The sequence below is a fragment of the Ovis canadensis genome, chromosome 18 (genome assembly GCF_042477335.2).
Source record: "Ovis canadensis isolate MfBH-ARS-UI-01 breed Bighorn chromosome 18, ARS-UI_OviCan_v2, whole genome shotgun sequence".
Lineage (NCBI taxonomy): Eukaryota > Metazoa > Chordata > Mammalia > Artiodactyla > Bovidae > Ovis > Ovis canadensis.
The window spans coordinates 34667178-34689151 of record NC_091262.1 but is presented as its reverse complement, the minus strand read 5'-3'; the positions used below and the strand labels follow the sequence as shown (position 1 = coordinate 34689151).

The window sequence follows — 21974 nt, the reverse complement described above, 5'->3', positions numbered from 1 at the left end:
ACGCTTCAGTTTTTCAGTGCCATAAGTTTTACTTGTAGCTGCTCTCATTGTATCTGCTTCTAACACCTAGTTTCTAACTGCTACTTCTATGAATTAGAAACCAGGGGAATTGTGATTATGAATTAATAAGTCTCTTAAGTTTGAGGTCTCAGAGTAAGTGGCCTCTAAAGCCAGCTGCTCTTCTGTGGCTCTCAGACACGTTTTTGCTTCCATGGCCATGCTTGTCTCCCCTTGAGAGTACTAGAAGTCTGACTCCTATGGAAATACTCTATCTGTTGAACCTCAAGTATCTCTTCTGAGGACAGGAAACATAATGCTGTGTAACTAATAAGTGCAAGTGTCTAACTTCCAGATTTGTTGTTTAGTCACTAAGTCGTTTCTGGGTCTTTTGCAACCCCATGGACTGTACCCACTAGGCTCCTTTGTGCATGAGATTTCCCAGGCAAGAATGCTAGAGGGGGTTGCGATTTCTTTCTCTAAGGGGTCTTCCTGACTCAGGACTTGAACCTGCATATCCTGCATTGGCAGGTGGATTCTTTACCACTGAGCCACCAGGGAAGCCCCAGCTTCCATATTAGAACTTGTTAAATGATAAAATTTAAACTTAATATCAGCTTTATTTCGCTGAATTTTCTGTTGTAGGTTTTTCTCAAATTCTTGTTATTTATTACTTACTGTGTATTTTAAATTATGTAGATTATTCTAGTCATGGAACTTTTGGGGGAAGTCTCTACACACTACTTCCTAAAACTGCAAAAGAAAAATAGCACACATAAATCCTTATGCCATAGCTACCAAGAGATGTTACATAGAGCTTTGACTGGTTTTTAATAACATTCTCTACCTTTGAACACTGAAGAACGTAATGTTCCAGCCATTTCTTAGCAAAAATAATGGGGCTATTCAGCTCTGTGATTGTTACCCTACATATGTCACATGCCCTGTTAATAGCCTGCTGTGGCCAAATGGTATGAGAGGGTTAGGGAGCTGCCACCTTACTTCTGTCAATTCCCAAAATACTGCTTTCTCTACATTCATTCTGTACATTCATTAGCATTCAGATACAGTAGGAAGAAAGCAGGGGCTTTTGAGTAAAGATTTTTGTCATGGAAAAGGGGCAAAGAGAGTGAAAACTACGGTACTTTCAAACTTTTGCTCAGGTAGGATATTTGTTTTCGCAGATGGTGTGCTTCTGTCTAGTCTTTGACAGCCAGTCACACACTGACTCAGAGGTGTACAAGCAGGCATCTTTCAAGGGCAATTTATAATTGTACATAGTGAGAGACTCAGCCTCTTTCTCTACTGTTGAGGTTGCCCTCGATGATTGGATACATGTCACAACAATGATTGTGTAGTGAAAATAGGATTACATGTCTGAGGAAAAAGAGAAGAGTAATTATAGTGACCTCCTTGCAGGGACAGAGAAAATCAAGATTTTTTAAATCTTTCATTTTTCTTTTAAAGAACAGCTACTTTAGGGACTTCTGTCATAGCCTAGTGGTTAAGAATCTTCCCTCAGTGGCAGGGGGCACAGGGTCCATCCCTGGGTGGGGAACTAAGATTCCACACGCTACAGGGTGCAGCCAAAAAAAAAAAAAAAACCCAACCAGTTATTTTATTAGCTATCCCACACCTGTTCTGACAGTGCTACATCTGTGCCCTTCTGAAAACAGAAAGCTTTTCCTCAGCAAAACAGATTTGAACTGACTGACATGTAGCTATTTTTAGCTTTATTTATTTCAGTATGCTTTTTATGTTTTGCTGCAGAAATATTAATAGGCTTGATTATAGGATATTGCCTGCTCGGAGTGTTACGTACCATATGGTATGTTCGGGTATTACCTTTTCAAAATCTGGCCAATTCTGAATTATGAAGCCTTTCTGACCCCCAAGGGTTTTAAATAAGGAATCATGAAACTATGTTTTGTAGTTTTTATAGAATCCCACAGCCCTTCCTTCAGTGACTCTGGATTGGGGCCCTTAATCTTTTGCCCTAACCAGTAGTGTATATAGGTGACTTTCTTAGCATGGGAGGTTTGGAAAATAGAGCTTCGAGCTGAATTCCTGACTGCCGATCCACAAGCTGACCACAGTCACTGCTTAAAAGCTAGTTTGTCTATCCTTAGCCTCTTTGACTCTACTTCCTTAAATCTGTCTTTGGAATAAAAAGACTATTTTTTGTCTTTTCAAAAAATAATATAAAACAAGAGGTTTGGCTTTGACAAAGTCATTTCCTCTCTCTGAGACTAAGTTTCCTCCCCTGTAAAATGAGGGTTCGGGTTAAATGTCATTGAATAGTCTGTAATTATCAAGGGCTATGTATTGTAGAAAAGTAAGTCCTAGAGGAGTTTCGAAGCACAGGTACATTGCTGTTGGCTGGTATGTGCTGTGAATGTGATGGAATTTAAGCTGAATGGTTGTGAAGCCCAAATGAAATAATTTATGTGAAAAGTTCTGAAAATGATGTTATCATATGAATGTAATATGTTTTAGCAAACAAAGCAGAGCAGGATTCTTTGGGTGGTTGAGGGGCTGTACTGGGATGTGCTGATGGGGTAATTATTACACAGTTTGAAAGGCAGTCTCTGGGACTTCCCTGGGGTTCAGTGGCTAAGTCTCTGCGCTCCCAGTATAGGGGACCTGGGTTCAATCCCTGGTCAAGGAACTAGGGATCGCATATGCCACAACTAAGACCCAGTGCAGCCAAAAAAATAAATAAAATTTTAAAAGTAGTCTCTGAACTTCAGGTGCCCTAATAGTACTACTTGAAACTTTAAGACTGATACTACTCTCAGTTGCTTTCCTCGGTCGGGCTAACTGTGGATCTGATGTCTTCTCTTGTTCTTACAGCTCTATTATCAAGTCCTAAATTTTGGAATGATTGTCTCCTCAGCACTAATGATCTGGAAGGGGTTAATGGTCATAACTGGAAGCGAAAGTCCGATTGTAGTGGTGCTCAGGTAACAATTTTTCTTTTCAAGGCATGGGGTTGCACGGCATAACTTGGGAGAGAAACTGAGATGTTGAATAACAGATATATCAGTCCTTTAGACATTACTGTTTCCCAGAAGAGGGCCTGGAAGAAAATTTGTTTTTCTTTCTCAGTTGTGAGAAATTCTCAACTTTGTCCGGAGCTTTCCATTCGGATCCCAAAGGGCTCATGACTTTTCCATGAAATGTTTACCATATGAGCTTTATTTTTGGCACATTTGTTAAGAAAGTGTTTCAGTATAGCTTATTTTCCCGAAATCTTTCTGTCTTCTTATGTTTTTTTACTTTAGTCTATCAGGGCTGATGGTGGTTTAGTCGCTCAGTCGTGTCCGACTCTTTGTGACCCCATGGACTGTAGCCTGCCAGGCTCCTCTGTCCACGGGATTTTCCAGGCAAGAATACTGGAGTGAGTTGCCGTTTTCTTCTCCAATCAAGGCTGATACTTAGTTGTTAATTTACAAGATCATATATCATCTTCATAAATTAAGACTTCTTCTGCAGCATGTTCTCAGTGTCAGTACAGAAGCCTCACTAATTATTTCCATGTTTCATGCTGACCTTTAAATATCACTTCTAAATAGACTTCAGGAATTTTGAATATATTAATGCCATCTCTTAAAGTGACAAATAGTACTGATTTTTCCTTCCCTATCCTTATACTCATATGCTTAATGATTTTAAAAACTTAATTTAGTAACTCATTTTTGGAGAATTAACACTTAGTTATTTAATTGAATCATTATAATTTGGTCTTATTTGAATCTTAATTATGTATACTGTCTCAGGTATTTTCTGGGGATAATAGAGTATAAATATAAAATGGATTGAATCATTAACATTACCTAGAGTCTAGATAATAGTACATTAGTCTTAAGAAGAATTTGACTCTGTCTTGCTAGGCTATACTTCCAGCAGTAAATGGTTAGAAGCACTGGGTCTCCAGTGTCTTCCTCCTCCCTTACTAACACTCATATGCACACCCTTGGTCTGTCTTTATTACTAATCAAATGCAGTTGTGATTTTAAAGATCCAGTGAAATGTCTGGATTTTATTATCTGGGAAAGAACTTAATGTATTGTTCTAGGAGTATGGAGACTTGGGTCTTTAGCTCTTTCATTGTCTTTCGTACAACCTTGGGCAAGTCTCTTACAGACTCAATCATAGCTTTCTCATCTATAAAATGAAGGCTAGACCGAGATGTTCCAGGTCTAAAATTGTGTGGCCCTAAGTTCCTGGACAGTTTTGAATTCAGTGAGTGTTCAAACACTAATGGAAGGAGAAGCCCCACTAATTGTCACTGTGGGGAAAAGCTGTAGAGAGAAGGCCCAGGGAGGCTTCTTTTGGAGATTCTTCTGGGATTATTTCAGACTGAGTTTCATTCAGTGGAGATGCTTAAGGACAGTCTAATTACCTTTAAACTGGAATGATGGAGTGAATAGGGGATTGTACTAAACACCTGCTCCACACTTGGGTGGTCCTGAAAATATCAGCTGGGATTTTAAAGGGATGTTTGGATAAGTTTTTGGTAGCTAGGTTATTCATATATTAAGCTTTTCTGATTGTCAACATGGAATAAAAAAAAAATAAAAAGAGACCAGGTCAAGAGAGCATCTGGTCAAGACTGGTGGGAGTAGTCATTAGAGAATAGGTAACTTACGTGGTTTTATGAAACTTCAAGGAATATAATTTTTACCTAGATCCAAGTGTACCTCCAAGGACCCAGGCCATGTGAAAATCCACTTTTAGGACTTAAGTGAAACTATTGGGAATAAAGACAAATACTTATTATTTATTTTATTTACTGAAGTTTCAGGGAACATTCAAAACTGATTTTTTTCCCCCTTTGTGACACTGAAGTCAGTTTTATTTATATTTATACATAATTATGTTTATGCTGCATGGCCTTCAAGATCTTAGTTCCCTGACGGAGGATTGAGCCTAGGCCCCTACCGTGGGAGAGTCCTGACCATGGACCTCCAGGAAATTCCCCAGTTTAATTTATATAAATGTTGTATGACCTCTTACAAAGTTGATTGATGATGTATTATATTTAAATGTATAGTTTGATCAGATAATAAATAGTAAGTCTACTAATTATTTAATTTTTTAAAAGTTTCTTTAATAATCCTTTTCACCACATGCTTTTTATCTGTTTTGAATTGCCATCTATATCTGGATTCTTAAACCTTTTTTTTCCTCATCCAACTTTATCCCCTGAATCTCCACTCTTGTTTTCATCCTACGCTAACATCTCTACCTAGATGTTGACCAGGCACTTGAAGCTCCACCAATAAAAGTGAAATTCATCTTCTTTTCCCCCAAACCTGTTCTTCTTCCTCCTAGCTCTGTGACTGTCACGACCCACCATCTGCTCAGTTGCCAGTGTTGAAAACCCAGGAGTCATTCTCGTTCCCCCTTCTGTTGTAATCCGATTGACCATCACATTTGTTGCTTTCCCTCCCTCTAGTCTGCCCTTTTAGAGCTGTCCTCCCTGCTGTTGTTCTGTTTCAGGCCCTCATCATTTCCTGCTTGGGCTATTATAATGATCTTTAAAAAAAAATGCTTTTATAACAAAAATTTAAAAACAGTTAATATATTTTCATTATATGAAATTTTGAAAACACAAAAAATCTAGATGAAACTAAGTCACCTATAGTTCTGGGATATAATCACTATTAACATTTTAGTCTCTTTTTCATGTATATTATTTCTTACATAATTGAGGTAACTCTACATGTATTCTTTTTTCAGTCTTTTCCCCTTATCATTTTCCAGTGTGCATGTTTTAATAACACTTAATAATTGCCTAGTATTCAGTTGTAGATAATACCCTAGACAAGTGGTCTCCCAATTTAGCTTCTCATATTTTGCATCTATTCATGAATCCGATAAATATTTGAATGTCTTCTGTAAACTCTGTAGCTTCTGAAGTGATTTTTTTTTTCAAGTGCAGATGTGATCATGATAACTCCCTGCTTAAAGTTCTAGAGTATCTCAGAGGCAATTTAGCACAGTGAGAGTAGACTCCCTTGGTTTAATTCCCTCTTTTATAATTTCTTTTTTTTTACTAATAACTCTAGGCCAGTCTAAGCCTCAGTCTCCTTATCTATAAAGTTAGGGTAATTATAGTACCTACATCGTAGTTTGAAATAAAGAAACACCACTTAGAATTAGCACTTTGCATATAAGTGCTCGATAAAGCTGAGTCATTGAACCAGAACAACCTCAACTTTTATCTGTTTTATTTATATAATTTTCAAGCAAGATTTTATTTGAACCAAGGATGTCACTGATTTTTTTTAAAAAATCAACCAAAATAAAAACTTGAAAATTTCATGTCTAGAATACCTTTTATAATGTTTTCACCAAACACGTGTTTCATCTTTTGTCTGAATACCTTCCGAGAAAGGGAATTGATTGCCCCATGAGGAAGCTTAACAGAAGTTTTAAGAATAAAAATTGTGCTGAAAAATCCATATTTCTAGTGAGCCCCCAAATTTGCTCGTATTTGAATCACCTGGGATCTTTACAGAATATTGGTTTGATGCCTACTTCTCATCCTCAGACATTCTGATTTAAGTGGTTTGAGACATGACCTGGGCATGGGGATTATTGAGTTTCTCAGATGATTCTTATGTACAACAGAGTTTGGGAGCCACTGCTATACTCCCTTATATATACAGAGGACCAGAGTCTTCAAACAGAAGTGTTTGAACCTTGTCATTGTTCTTGTGTTGAATTTTATTCCTTGTCGATCCATTTTTTCCTTATTAAACTTACTGAAAATTAGAGTTTGAGTTTCTGAAATACTGATGCACTATTTCATTATAGAAAGAAAGGTTTCATCAAGTAGTGCAAATAGCTTAGGACCGTTGAAGGACTTGGTATAAGTTAGAACAGGTGAAAGGCAAGAAGACACTCTAGAAGTTTGTAACCACTAAGTACCATCAAATTGAATTTCTTTGCTCGTTTTTGAAATTCTTAGGCAAAAATCTCTGCTTTTGTCCTTGGTTTTCTTTCTTGTTTCTTTTTTTTAAATAAATCAGTTGATAGCACAAGCTTTATCTCTGTAGCTGACTGTCCTTGACTTGATGAGCTGTTTTTCCTTCTTGCTGGATTGAAACCATAAGGTCATCTTGCTCTGTATCTTTATAAATGGCAGAAGAAGATGATCTGGTTCTCATTTGAATATTTGAATATCTTTAGTGTTTTCAGATGGAGAATAAGGGCAGGGATTATGAAGTTCATTCTTTTATATTCTGTTTTGAAATTTTAAAAGGTTACGGAATTAGTAACATTGCCCTTTTCAAAATTTAAGCTCTTTTGAATAGTAATGGTTGAAATGGAACTAGTTAACTAAAGGAAACCTTTAGTATAACTAATTAGTATAAAGAAACCTTTTTTTGGGGGACAGTACACATGTATGTTGATACATTTGTTAAGGTATTAAGTATATTACAAAGGTGATAACTTTTGTTGAATATCTAACTTTGAAAATAAATTTAATCTCAGACACTCTTTTGTTGTTATATTCTGTTTTCCCTCCCAGTGGCAGCATGGAACCTGCATTTCATAGAGGAGATCTTCTCTTTCTAACAAATCGAGTTGAAGATCCCATACGAGTGGGAGAAATTGTTGTTTTTAGGATAGAAGGAAGAGAGATTCCTATAGTTCACCGAGTCTTGAAGATTCATGAAAAGTATGTGCAAACTATATCTTCTCTATTTTAAAATATGTTTATGTTTTAGCTTTTGCAGTATTTCATTTTGATAGCCCAAAGATTTAAGAAAGGGTGGGGAACTCCTAGGTCCTTCTTCTAGTCCATTTTTATGAGCTTCTTTTGGTGACATTTGGAAAACTAAATACTTACTAATTCATCTATTTCCCTGAGGGCTTTTCTGAAGATTTTTCTTGGATCTCTTCTACTTCCCAATCAGATCAGTGACCCTATATATCATCCCAGAAAAAAACATCACATAAAGATTGATCCCAAACAAGGATCTTTTTATATAATGGATGAGGTAGCCCTAATCTTTCAAAAGTAAACGTTTAAGGCAATCTCACAGACATTTTAAGAATAAATTTATCAACTTTTTCAAAATTCCAAAGAAAACTTTTGAAATCTGAAATTATTTATTCTTGTAAATATAGACTTGGATTTTAGAATTGAAAAGAACATGCGTAAGACCTTTGGAATTCACGGGAGGTGGAGGAGGGGTGTAACAGTGAACAAAAGCTGTCGCGTCTCAGGTCTCAGTTTCCCTGTCTGTGATAGAAAGAAGTTCAAGAAGAAAAAAAAAAAAAGAAGTTCAAGAAGGTGAGCTCTGGGTTCTTAGCCTGTGCTCTCTGTGCAACTACATATTCTCACCCGTCCCTTCCAAATTTATAACATTTCTGGTTAGAAGGGAAGGAAGGGGAGAAGTGGAGGAGAAGGGAGTGTCCTGGGGAACATATTAGAGGGAGGCAAGGCAGTGGGAGTGATGTAGGTTCCTGAGTATGAGGAAGCCCTAAGTAAATCCTGCCTCATTCTTAAACCCTCTCAAGTAGTTTATATTCTCCACTTATAATAGAGGGAACCATCGTCCCCTGTTTTTGAAGATCATTGTAAACATTTTAGCTTAGAAGAGTTCTTTCTTCATTGATGAAATAAAGATCTGACTGTTCTTTTTCTATACCTCAGTATATTGAGAGATTATAATTTTTTTTTAATTTTTATTTTACTTTACAATACTGTATTGGTTTTGCCATACACTGACATGAATCCACCACGGGTGTACATGAGTTCCCAAACATGAACCCCCCTCCCACCTCCCACCCTATATCATCTCTCTGGATCATCCCCGTGCACCAGCCCCAAGCATCCTGTATCCTGCATCAAATATAGACTGGCAATTCGTTTCTTACATGATAATATACATGTTTCAATGCCATTCTCCCAAATCATCCTACCCTCTCCCTCTCCCTCTCCCTCAGAGTCCAAAAGTCCACTCTACACATCTGTGTCTTTTGCTGTCTCGCATACAGGGTTATCATTACCATCTTTCTAAAGAGAGATTATAATATTTTGAAAATATTTTTATTTATTTGGATACACTGGGCCTTAGTTGCAGCACGTGGGATCTAGTTCCCTAACCAGGGATGGAATCCAGACCCTTTGCATTGGGAACACGGAATCTTAGCCCCTGGACCACCAGGGAAGTCCCAAGATTATAATTTTTAAATGGCATTCTATTGGTGACTGGGAAGGAATTACTTAGTTGTTTTTTTTTTGTTTAAGAATCATGAAGCTTTATTCAGTACAGGTAGTGTTTTCCAAATTCTCAGAGTATTTGTGTTTTTTGTTCTCAGCACTGCCTTTTGTGAACAGATCAGGACCAACTTTCCCCCAGATTTATCAGAGAAAATCAGACCCTGCTTTGGGTGGAGCAGAAGTTGTACATTTTTATACGTGATCCTTTGAAATGGAGTTTTTTATTTTAAAAAAGTTATCTTGGGTGGGAGGTTCAAGAGGGAGGGGGCATACGTTATACCTACGGCTGATTCATGTTGATACATGGCAGAAACCAACACAAGGTTATAAAGCAGTTATCCTCCAATTAAACAGAAATAAATTTTTTTAAAAAAGAACTAAGGGCATAAAGCATGTGGAAACCCTTCTTGATTAAGCAACTGAAGACAAAATCCTGAGGAAACAAAGAGCTTAGAAATGCAAAAGTCATACGAAGATTAGGGATTATCATGGAATCTATAAAGGCTGCATTAAACATTGTGGAAATTATGTTTCAGAATTAAAGTTGAGAATTAAAAAAAAACATACCAGGGATGTGCATGCAGGTAAGGTTGTACGTACTGTCATTTCAATTCAATTCAGTCGCTCAGTCCTGTCTGACTCTTTGTGACTCAATGGACTGCAGTACGCTAGGCTTCCCTGTCTATCACCAACTCCTGGAGTTTGCTCAGACTCATGTCCATCGAGTCAGTGGTGCCATCCAAACATCTCTGTCGACCCCTTCTCCTGCCTTCAATCTTTCCCAGCATCAGGGCCTTTTCTAATGAGTCAGTTCTTTGCATCAGGTGGCCAAAGTATTGGAGTGTCAGCTTCAACATCAGTCCTTCCAGTGAATACTCAGGACTGATTTCCTTTAGGATTGGCTGGTTGGATCTCCTTGCAGTCCAGGGGACTCTCAAGAGTCTTCTTCAACACTATAGTTCAAAAGCATCATTCTTCGGCATTCAGGTTTCTTTGTAGTCCAACTCACATCCATACATGACTACTAGGAAAACCATCGCTTTGACTAGTCAGACCTTTGTTGGCAAAGTAATGTCTCTGCGTTTTAATATGCTGTGTAGGTTGGTCATAGCTTTTCTTCCAAGGAGCAAGCGTCTTTTAATTTCATGGCTGCAGTCACCATTTGCAGTGATTTTGAAGCCCCCCAAAATAAAGTCTCTCATTGTTTCTGCTGTTTCCCATCTGTTTGCCATGAAGTGATGGGATGGGATGCCATGATCTTAGTTTTCTGAATGTTGAGTTTTAAGCCAACTTTTTCAGTCTCCTCTTTCATTTTCATTAAGAGGCTCTTTAGTTCTTCACTTTCTGCCATAAGGGTGGTATCATCAGTGTACCTGAGGTTATTGCTATTTCTCCTAGCAATCTTGATTTCCAGCTTGTGCCTCATCTAGCCCGGCATTTCTCATGATGTACTCTGCATTAAGTTAAATAAGCAGGGTGACAATATACAGTCTTAACATACTTCTTTCCCAATTTGGAACCAGTCTGTTGTTCCATGTCCAGTTCTAACTGTTGCTTCTTGACCTGCATATAGATTTCTCAGAAGGCGGGTCAGATGGTCTGGTATTCCCATCTCTTTCAGAATTTTCCACAATTTGTGACCCACACAGTCAAAGGCTTTGGTGTTGTCAATAAAGCAGAAGTAGATGTTTTTCTGAACTCTTGCTTTTTCGATGATCCATTGGATGTTGGCAATTTGATCTTTGCTTCCTCTGCCTTTTTTAAATCCATCTTGAACATCTGGAAATTCATGGTTCACGTACTGTTGAAGCCTGGCTTGGAGAATTTTGAGCATTACTTTGCTAGCATGTGAGATGAGTGCAATTGTGCGGTAGTTTGAACATTCTTTGGCCTTGCCTTTTTTGGGGATTGGAATGAAAGCTGTGGCAATATGTACTATGGCAAACAGCAAAAAACATCTTCCTTAAATCCTTCTCTTTCCTTCAGCTGTTTCTTGTCTTCTATTTTCTTCCAAAATGGATGCATTAGGAAAGAGGAGTGAATGAAGTTGGTTTTTTAATTTAAAAGGTGAAAGTGAAAGTGAAGTCGCTCAGTAGTGTCTGACTCTTTGCAACCTCGTGGACTGTAGCACTAGGCTTCTCCATCCATGGGATTCTCCAGGCAGGAATACTGGAGTGGATTACCATTTCCTTCTCCAGGGGATCTTCCCGACCCAGGAATCTTCTCGACCCGGGTCTCCTGCATTGGAGGCAGATGCTTTAACCTCTGAGCCACCAGGGAAGCCTGGTGAAAGGTAGCTGTTAAATGTTACCAGTTGACTGAATTCTCTTGGATAGCTCTTTTATTAGCCTGTGAGCAATTCTTAATACATTTTCCCCACTTATAAACTCTTTATCTTATTTTATAGCCTATTCTAATATGTATTTAGTAAGTTCAGCCTGTAGGTAGTACTATAATTTGATGATATTGAATACTGGCACGTGATAAAGAGTTTAGAAGAATTTGCCATGGGGGTGACTTAGTCCTTACTCTGCATTTTCATGATGGTCTCTTGCAACTCACTATCCCCTCCCCTCCACACACACCTGTTTTCTTTTACCCTCCAGGATTTTTCAAACATTCTTTCACTTACTGAGTTGTCAGATACAGGTTATTTTTCTCTGTATATATTTGCATTTTTTCTAATTGGAATCTCATTTTTAATGATACTGTTTGCACTTGAATGTTTTTAGTGTCTGCAACACCTCCAATTTAGTTCTATCTGCTGATGGTTTAGTGTCTAGTGAGCCAGTTTCTCCCTTAGAATCTAAGTAGGTATTAGTCTGTAGGAGCTGAAGCTATTTTTCTTCTTTCTAGTCAAACTGTTAACTCAAACTCATTTGAGTTAGTTTTAAGATAGTCTTTGTCAACTGTAAATTTCAATTAATTTTAAGATTACTAGAAGCCACGTGGTTCTTTAGTATCATTATTATTATTTAATTTATTTCATTTGTGTGTATATGTGCTTAGTTGCTCAGTCATGTCCGACTCTTTGCGACACCATGGACTGCAGCCTGCCAAGCTCCTCTGTCCTTGGGGATCCTCCAGGCAAGGATACTAGAGTGGATCGCCATGCCCTTCTCCAGGGGATCTTCCCAACCAAGGAATCGAACCCAAGTCTCCCGCATTGCAGGCGGATTCTTTACCATCTGAGCCACCAGGGAAGCCTGGTTCTTTAGTAATATTAAACTAATAATTGTCTAATCAAGTAAGGTGATGTTTATATAGACCCTGGCTTGTAAAAGTAGTATATATTTGTTGGAGAAAAAACTTAAAACCCCATAGATAGCTGCTGTTCACACCTTGGTCTATCATTTTAGACCTTGCTTAGTATTTTTCTTTTTCAATTTTTCTTTTAATATGAGGATTTCTAACATTCACAAAAGTAGACAAAACAGTATAATGAACTTCCATGTACCAATCACCTAGTTCCAATAGGCTACAATTAGCAGTTCAGGCAGTTCTGTTGCTCAGTCATGTCCGACTCTTTGCGACCCCATGGACTGCAGCACACCAGGCCTCCCTGTCCATCACCAACTCCCGGAGCCTACTCAAACTCATGTGCATCGCGTCAGTGATGCCATCCAAACATCTCATCCTCTGTCATCCCCTTCTCCTGCCTTCAATCTTTCCCAGCATCAGGGTCTTTTCCAGTGAGTTGGTTCTCTGCATCAGGTGGCCAAAGTATTGGAGTTTCAGCCTCAGCATCAGTCCTTCCAATGAATAGTCAAGACTGACTTCCTTTAGGATGGACTGGTTGGATCTTCTTGCAGTCCAGGGGACTCTCAGGAGTCTTTTCCAACACTACAGTTCAAAAGCATCAATTCTTCAGTGCTCAGCTTTCTTTATAGTCCAACTCTCACATCCATACATGACTACTGGAAAAACCGCAGCCTTGACTAGATGGACCTTTGTCGGCAAAGTAATGTCTTTGCTTTTTAATATGGTGTGTAGGTTGGTCATAGCTTTTCTTCCAAGGAGCAAGTGTCTTTTAATTTCATGGCTGCAGTCACCATCTGCAGTGGATTTTGGAGCCCAAAGAAATAAAGTCTCTCACTGTTTCCGCTGTTTTCCCATCTATTTGCCATGAAGTATGGGATGGGATGCCATGATCTTAGTTTTCTGATGAGTTTTAAGCCAACTTTTTCACTCTCCTCTTTTACTTCCATCAAGAGGCTCCTTAGTTCTTCGCTTTCTGCCATAAGGATGGTGTCATCTGCGTATCTGAGGTTATTGATATTTCTCCCGGCAAGCTTGATTCCAGATAATTAGCATGCTTACACCTAAAAAAATGAATAAATGTTTCTTTGTATTATTAAGTTTCCAATCTTTGTTCACATTTCCAATTGTGTCTTAACTGTTTTCAGCAGTTTCTTTGAAACCAGATTTAAAGGACGTCCTCAGTTGCATTTGGTTAATATAGCTTGCTTTATTTATTTATTTATTTATTTAATTTTTTTTTTTTTTAGTTTTTTATTTTTTAAATTTTAAAATCTTTAATTCTTACATGCGTTCCCAATATGTCTTTTATTTAATCTGTAAATTCCTTCTCCAACTTTCTTTGTTTCTTGCGATTTATTAGTTAAAGAAACTGGGTCATTCTGCATTTTCCCATTGTCTTCATTTTGCAGATTATATCCTGTAGGATAGTTTAATGTTTTCCTTTGCTGTTGGTATTTCCAGAAAGTTGGTGGTTTGTGTTTATCTTATTATAAAAATAAAAATATAAAAAATTATTCTGTACATGCTATTTTGTAATATTTTTTCACAATAAAATTTGTATGCTCTAATGTCATTAAATTTGTTCTTCTATATCATTATCCTTAATGCTTGTATGGATTTCAACTCCTGTTAGCCTTTTAGCTTGTTTTCAGTTTTTTCCTGTTATAAACAACACAGCTGTGAACATCTTTTGGCTAAATAATTATTTTGATATTGGGAATGAAGATAAAATACCACAGTTCCATAGGAATTTTCAGTTATCATGAGCAAATTTTGTACTTTCAAATGGCATGAAGGTATTTGATGGCTTGTGTTTCCTTTACTCTTTTAAGGCAAAATGGACATATCAAGTTTTTAACCAAAGGAGATAATAATGCGGTTGATGATCGAGGCCTCTATAAACAAGGACAACATTGGTTAGAGAAAAAAGATGTCGTGGGAAGAGCAAGGGGGTAAGTAGAGAGGGGAGATTTAGACACATTGGCTATCTGGTTTGTATTGGCTGATCATACACAATTGAATATAATGGTTTGGTCCTGTTTTGGTCAAATCATCTTGTGTCTTTTGAAAACGTACGCTTCTTAAAACACATTTGTAACTTCTACTGCTCCAGAAGGGAGAATGTGGACTGCTGAAAAAGAACAGAATATTAGTGGTGAGGATGAATTAGAGTGACAGTTTTAAAAATTCATTTGTTTAATTCATTTGTGAAATGTTTTTGTGCACCTCCCATGTACTCTGATGTCTATTCTGTGCTAGGCTCTAGGGATCCAGAGTGATAGTAATCCTCCTTAAAACTCACGTTTTGTAAGTATTTACTGAGTCAGCAACTCAAAGTGTTCATCTAGATTTATTTCATCATGATAATGTATTCCACACTGTTTTATTTCTAGTTGTGAAATTACTGAGGTCAAATGAAATTTTAAAGTTTTATTAAGCCTGTTTATTTCAGATTTTATCAGGAGAACAGATGAGTGGAGGACAGGAATTGTAAGTTATTGGTATGAGGAAGTATGGGATTATTGCTACCTTCATGTTATTAATAGTATTAACAATAACTCACATTTACTAGGGCTTACTATCTGCCAGAGACTCATCCTAAGTGCTTTCTTGACACGAATTACCTCATTTTAACCTCAGAACAACCCTAATATTTCCATTCTACAGATGAGGAAACACATGTGAGGTTGCTTATCTAAGATCACACTGATGCTAAAAGTGGCTGGCTGGCTCCAGAACCCACTGTTTTAACCATTGCCCCCAGATTACTGGTATGACTCTCGAGATGGGCCGCACTTGTCCTCACTATTTAGAAGCCTGGGCTGCTCTGCTCCACTGTCAGGACATCTGCTTCTTCTAACCTTGAACAGACGCGGTGGATTCAGGGGTCCCATGAGCCAGCAGTGGAACTGATGAACCGTGTTCCCGTAGAGAAATAATTTCAAGTTGTTAAGTAGAAGTAACAGTGTAAGAGATGTTCCGTTTGGGGCTAAAGACAATGGGTCAGGAAAAGCACCGATATGTTTTGTCTTCAGCAGAGCTGGATTTTGTGTACACCTCAAGTTCAAGGGAACTTGATTTCCTAGGATGGAGCCAAACATACTTTTGTGATTCAAATTAGATACATCAGGGCTTCGGAGAAGACAGAGACCCCATTTCTTTCTGTTCCCATGGTGCTGGTAATATCAACTTCTTTGAGTCTTTTTGCTTTTCCTTTAATTGCAAATGTACAGATTCTTATAGAGACACAAGGAAATAACAGACATCAAAAAGCAAAGTCCCTTCTCTCCTTTTCACTCCCTCCATAAATATTTAATTTTTTGGTTCATGTTCTTTTAATCTTTATGTATAAAGATGCAAATCTTAATATGTAAGTGTGTATACAGACATAAACACAGTTTATGTATGGGGAAAGAATGGTCACGCTGCTTTTAACCTCTTTTTTATCCCCCAGTATTGCTAGTATCTACAGATCAAAAGACTTATTTCCATATCATCATTTTCATATCATCAAAGTCATATGCTACTCCACCGTGTGGAAAGACCATGTTTTTATTTAGCCAACCTCCTATTTGTCGAATGCCTTCAGTTGTTTTCTGTGTTAAAATTGTGAGCAATGTTAACGAGGAATATCCCTCTTACGTGTCTCAGTGGCTCTGCCCTCGCTTTTTTCACAGTACATTTTTAGAAGTGGAGTAACCTGGTGAAACATGAGTGTATCTTAAGGCTCTGGCCGTTGCGCTCTAGTTGTATTTACCCTCCTACCGGTATGACAGAGTGTCCTTATCTGGATCTTGAGTCTCAGGTGTTCATGCTGCTCTGTCTGCTCACTCTCACTTTTTTCACTTTGGGGTGAAAAAATGAATCATCCCATGAAAAGGTGGAGAAACCAGGCTTTCTTTTTCTCAAGTAGCTTGTCATTCTGAAGAATTTTTCTTTTTTTAATCCCTAACTGTATACAGTGTCATATCTAAAATCCCGACATTGAAAGTTATAGACCTTTTTCTTACTTTTAATTAAAAAAAAGTTACAGTCTGGAACTCTCTGAATTAAGTAACCTTCCCCGAAGGGTAAGCACCTGGCACGTGAGTAGCAGGAGCACAGCCTCAAGTATACAAATTCACTTTCTGTTGATCCTGTCACCACTTAACCCTGACACATAATGGGGCACATTGCCTCCTTTTGTGGAAATTGTGTTTATAAAACGCTAAACTACATTTCAGAGTCAGACTGTACCCAACCTTGGAACTTTTTTTTTTTTTCTCAAACAGCTGCACACTGAAGCCTAAGGCACTAAATAAAAACAAGTTTAGAACATTTTTTATTGAGCTATAAATCACATATATTGGGATATAAAATTTATCATTTTAAAGTGTACAGTACAGTGGGTCTTATTATATTCAGAAAGTTGTAAAACCATCACCACTATTTAATTCCAGAACATTTCCACACCCCAAAAAGAAAACTAGGTATTCATTTGCAGTCACTCCTTGTCCCCTTTTCCTCGCAGCCCCTGGCAGCCACTCATTTACTTTCTGTCTCTATGGAGTGCCTGTTCTGGACATGCTGTATAAACAGAATCTTACAATATATGTTTGTTTGTTTTTAAATATGTGGTCTTTTATGTCTGGCTTCTTTTACCTAGCGTAACGTTTTCAAGGTTCATTCATGTTGTAGCATGTAATAAAACAATTTTAGAAAGTGAAACTAATACTGAACCTACTAAGAATAGGGGTGATTCTTTCTAACTTCAGGTAGTTGGAAAACACAAGAGAGGCTGTTAGTTTCAGAAGGGTAGAAAGCAACAGAAAAGGGGAAAGCCCGGCAGAAGATCAGGAAATAGAAAAATACTGACAATGATAAAGAGAATAAAAATGAAGGAAGGAACAGTAAGTGAGCTCTCTGTTGCCCGAAATCAGGTTTATAGAGGAGGCTTTCAAAATGTACTTTTTACTTAACTTGAAACAGATCATTCCGGGATGGAAACAGTGATCCTTCTTAAGTCAGCTACTAGGGTCCAGACTTCCCAGGCATAGACCTCTCTTGACATTTGACAGATTATTTTCACCCAAAACATCAGCACATGGTTCTTCTTTTTCCTTCTGAGGCTCCTTTCATAGCAGCACCTTTGATACCGAGAACTCCCGGGACTATGTATTTACCCATACTCTGCCTTCTAGATGTTAACTTGCCACACTGGCTGGTGTTGAAGTTGGCTTTGTGAGTGGCATTTTTTTTTTAACTTATTTTAAACGTTCGCTTATTATCAACTCTGCTTCAGCAGAGTTTATCTGAGTTCAGTAGGAAAAAAGTGCAAATGATTTAAATTTAAGATGACTGATGATAGCAGCTCTTGTCTGTCCATGGAGGGAATCAGTGGTACAGATAAAAAAGTTTTCATTTGACTTTGGACTGCCTGTCATATTCTGGCAACCTTATATTTTGCTTCTGTTACTTTTAAAGATCAGGTTGCTTCTATTTCACTTACGATAAGCAAGGTAAAACCACCTTTAGGGGAAAAAAATATTTCCACCGATAACCTATAAGCAGACTGTGTAATCACTGGTTCTTTGAGCATAGATATCATTGTATGGACAGTGAAAGTCTCTACCCATGAGAATGGCTGCTGATTGCTCATCAGGCCAGAATTAGCAGTTTGATAATTGTTTTCATGGAAGTCACAGATGCTTTTATAACTTTTAATGTTCATTTTACTGAAAGGCATTTGCCCTTATATTCTTAAATTAGATGATTTTTCTTCTGAAAGACTGGAAACTGTTCCTTATATGAAATGTTATAAATGAGATGAAAGAAATAGAGTTGTTGCATTAAAAAGAAAAAATGTGTATTAAAAATATAGAAAACCTTTATCTACCTTCCTAGAGCTTTAGCAAGTCAATTCTGTAGTGACTGTTCAGTTCTTAGAGGTGCCAGGGGTCAAAACTAAAGCATGGGCCCTAAAGAGGAAGTTATTGTCACTACACACCTGTTCCATGCATCTCACTGGCTAAAGCTGTGCTTCTTGTTCTTAAATGTGCAGAAGTGTCATTTGGGCCTGACCTTCCAGAGGTACACTGACTCAGTAAACCTGGGAAGACAGAGCATCATAACAAGCTGTCCAAGTGATTCTCACACAGAAGTGTAGGTTTTAAGAAGCATCAGCTTACAGGAATGGGCGTTTGGGGAGGAGGAGAGATGGGTCTGGATAGTGCTGCCAGGAGGGAGAAGGGTAGGATGGGGTGGGGACAGGAAACAGAAAGTAGGAGGAGCTCTCAGAAGGAAGCAAAATGCAGCCCAGACAAAGCTGCTGTTTCCCAAGACTGCGTGAGCCTTTGATGGTGGAGGTGTTACATAGGAGGTCATCTCTGTTTGTGCACCTTTGGTGTGTGCAGCAGTTGTGAGTGCCCTGAATGAAAATACCTGAGACACTTTGAAGGAGGCAAAGATCAGCCTCCCTTCTCTAGGACAAGCTCTAGGACGGTATCCCCAGTCCACTCTCGAATCCAACAGGAGCAGAGGAAGAAAAAGAAAGTTGTACATTTCTAGTAGCTGTTTCCTCCCACATCTTTCTCGCCCCTAAATTTTTATGTTGAAGAGTCTTTTGTTTTGAGGGGAGAATTGAAGTCCTGGGAGGAGATGAGATTCCCCAGGGAAAGAGAAAAGACGAGGCCAGGACATCCCAACCTTCAGTCTGGCAGTCTTTGCTGGAAGCCTGCTGTGTGCCGTGTATATCATGTTTGGCCTTGAAGATAGAGTGGGGAGCAGATTGGCACTGTTTTTGCCCCTGGAGAGCTTAGCGTCTAGTAGGGAAGACAGATAACTGCCCAGCTAGTTAGGCAACTAATTCTGTAATTAAACTCATGATGAAGATTTCTGAGAAAATATATGAGGTGCTATGAGATTATTTAATATGTGGTTTTTACCTAGTTTGAGGGCATAAACTTTAGGGATGACAGGAAAGCAAGAACTAGTGAAAAATTAAAAAACAGGTGTTGTAGCCGAGGGAGGTGGAGGTGGAGGAGGAGATTGGTGTGTTGATGGAAGCCAAGGGGAAAGGTTTCATGGGCAGGATTCTGGTCATCAAAAGTCAAACGCTGCAGAGACAAAAAGGAAGACAGGTGCTGAGACGGGTCTTCTGCAGACAGTGAAAATGAAAGTTGCTCAGTCATGTCCTACTCTTTGCGACCCCATGGACTGTACAGTCCATGGAATTCTCCAGGCCAAAATACCGCAGTGAGTAGTCGTATTCTTTCCCTTCTCCAGGGAATCTTCCCAACCCAGGGATCAAACCCAGGTCTCCCGCATTGCAGGCAGATTCTTTACCAACTGAGCTACCAGGGGTTTAGAATATTCCAAAAGAAGTTTCAGGATTGAGAGAGCCCAGGCCAGATTACACATGGTTATAAAAGGAGAGAGTGGTGAAATCTTAAGTACTATAATAGAGCTGTTATGCTCACTTTGGGGACACTTACCATGAAGTACCTTGTAAAGTTCTGGCTGTGTTTGCCTGGTCTCCCCAGCTAGACTGACAGCTTTCCCAAGGTTATAACAACAGGCCCAGCCCCTGACACTGAATAAGCACGTGGCATTAGGGTCACCAACTAGAGGTCAGAAACCTCAGATCTGGTACTGGTTCTACCATGTACCCCGGGCATGAGCAACTGTTTCCTCATCTATAAAATGGTGATATCGCTAACTTCCCTGTCACATGGGCTGTTGAAAGAGTCTAATAGAACAGTGTATACAAGTGGACTTTGTCAGCTGAAAGTCAGTATTCAGTGGAAGATAGAACTGAGAATGTTCCATAAATGATAATAGCTACTTAGAAAGTTCTGTGATGCTCAATCTCTTGTGTGTTTGTTTGTTTAGATTTGTTCCTTATATTGGGATTGTGACGATCCTCATGAATGACTATCCTAAATTTAAGGTAAGATCTGATACTTTGCGTTTCATGAGTTTTTGAAACTATTAAATGGATTACAGTTAAAAGATGAAAGGCCAGTTGGATGATTTAGTGACTTACCATGGTCCCAAACTCCAGTTAGTGAACTGAGGCTTTGTGAGCTTCCCCAAGCTTCTCTGACTTGTGCTTCTGTGTTTGTTTTCTAGTACGCTGTGCTCTTTTTGCTGGGTTTATTTGTGCTGGTCCATCGTGAGTAAGAAGTCTGCCTTGCTGTCCTGGAAGATGCTGTACTCTCTGTTCCTGAATGTTGGGAGTAGCTGCCGATCTGCGGTTGGTGGAGTGGAGAGCACATCGGCGCTTCCTGGCTGCGCTGGTTTGCATTCGTTTATGTTTCCATGCGAGTGCGTGTGGGCGAGTGTGCGCACCACCGCGTGCACTCGAGGGGACTTTCCGTCACAGATTTTCACATGTTGTCACTGTCACACTTCGCATTTTTGTACATCAGTGAATTTTTTATATTAAAAGGTTGAGCCAAAGCCCCCAGTGTTTGTATTTTGAAGCCAAGCTTCACTTCTAAAGTGCCTACAGAATTCTGTAAATGAAAATACAGCTCTGCCCGAGTTTGAAACTGCCATCCCTCCTTCTAATGGGAATGGCATATACTGAGGTGGTCGTAGTCTTTAACTTTTCAAAATTTTAAATAAAAGACTTTGCATATCGAAACCCCTTATCCCTGACTTGTGTTTGTCGGGAAAGCGTTTGAAATTTGCTTTCCTGTGCTGGTTCTTAGCGCCCCTTGGGGAGGTAAAGGCTTTGTTGGGAACAGTTTTTCAGCCAAGAAGGTTGTCCTGATGCTGACAATTGGTTTTTGTCTGCTTGTTTTTGTTTTTGTGAAGCAGAAGTAGGATCTCTTAGTCATAAAATTGACTCTTCACGAGGGTGTGGCTCAGATGTGTATTAGCCCAGCTAGTTGCTGAGAGGTTCAGTGACTCTCACTTTCCTGTAGACTTATAACCTTTTCTGTACTTGAGACGTTCTCAGCCCTTTGTACAAGGTGGCAGTGAGTTTTAGCATCTGGGGGAGGCATGAGGAAGGTGCTGGAGGGCAAGCGTGCTACTTGTTTTCTTTAGACTCTTAATTTGCCTGAATCTGTTCTCCTAAGTGCCTGGCTTTGCTTTTCTCTAATACAGACTTAACAGAAGGCAAGGTTTAAAGTGAAAAAGGCAAAACCCAGCTGTATTTTTTTTTTTTTTAATACTGAGACAGTAAAGGAAATAGGGAGTATGTGGTAACTGATGTGTTTTAAGCACAAAATATTTAATCCTTTCTATTCTCTCTGTATTAGTGTGAAATCTCAATACTTTGCAAAATAGTGGGCTATATGAATGGTTTTTGTGATTCCTTCAACTGAGGTGGAAATCAGCCCATGCTTTAATTCTAATGGAATGAGAACAGGGACATTAATCTTCTGTCATCCTAAATCAGCCATCCTAAATCCATTCTCTAGGCTTTAGCCTTCAAACTTTGCATACAGACTCTTAAAGATATCAACAGAGTATGAAACTTGGC

General features: G+C 38.7%; 1 protein-coding gene across 7 annotated transcripts in view; it reads left to right on the top strand.

The window, feature by feature from the left end:
* The window catches only part of SEC11A (SEC11 homolog A, signal peptidase complex subunit), a 56715-nt gene extending 35587 nt beyond the window's left edge, over nt 1-21128 (top strand). For 4 of the 7 annotated variants that reach the window (XM_069560371.1, XM_069560372.1, XM_069560368.1 and 1 more), the window contains 5 exons: nt 2851-2960; nt 7541-7690; nt 14335-14454; nt 20372-20429; nt 20612-21128. In XM_069560371.1, the coding sequence (XP_069416472.1) occupies nt 2851-2960; nt 7541-7690; nt 14335-14454; nt 20372-20429; nt 20612-20662 (489 nt within the window). In that variant the 3' untranslated portion in view covers nt 20663-21128. The remainder of the gene's footprint in view (nt 1-2850; nt 2961-7540; nt 7691-14334; nt 14455-20371; nt 20430-20611) is intronic. The other 3 variants (XM_069560373.1, XM_069560374.1, XM_069560375.1) reach the window with 1 other exon arrangement.
* Nucleotides 21129-21974: the final 846 nt, after the last annotated feature.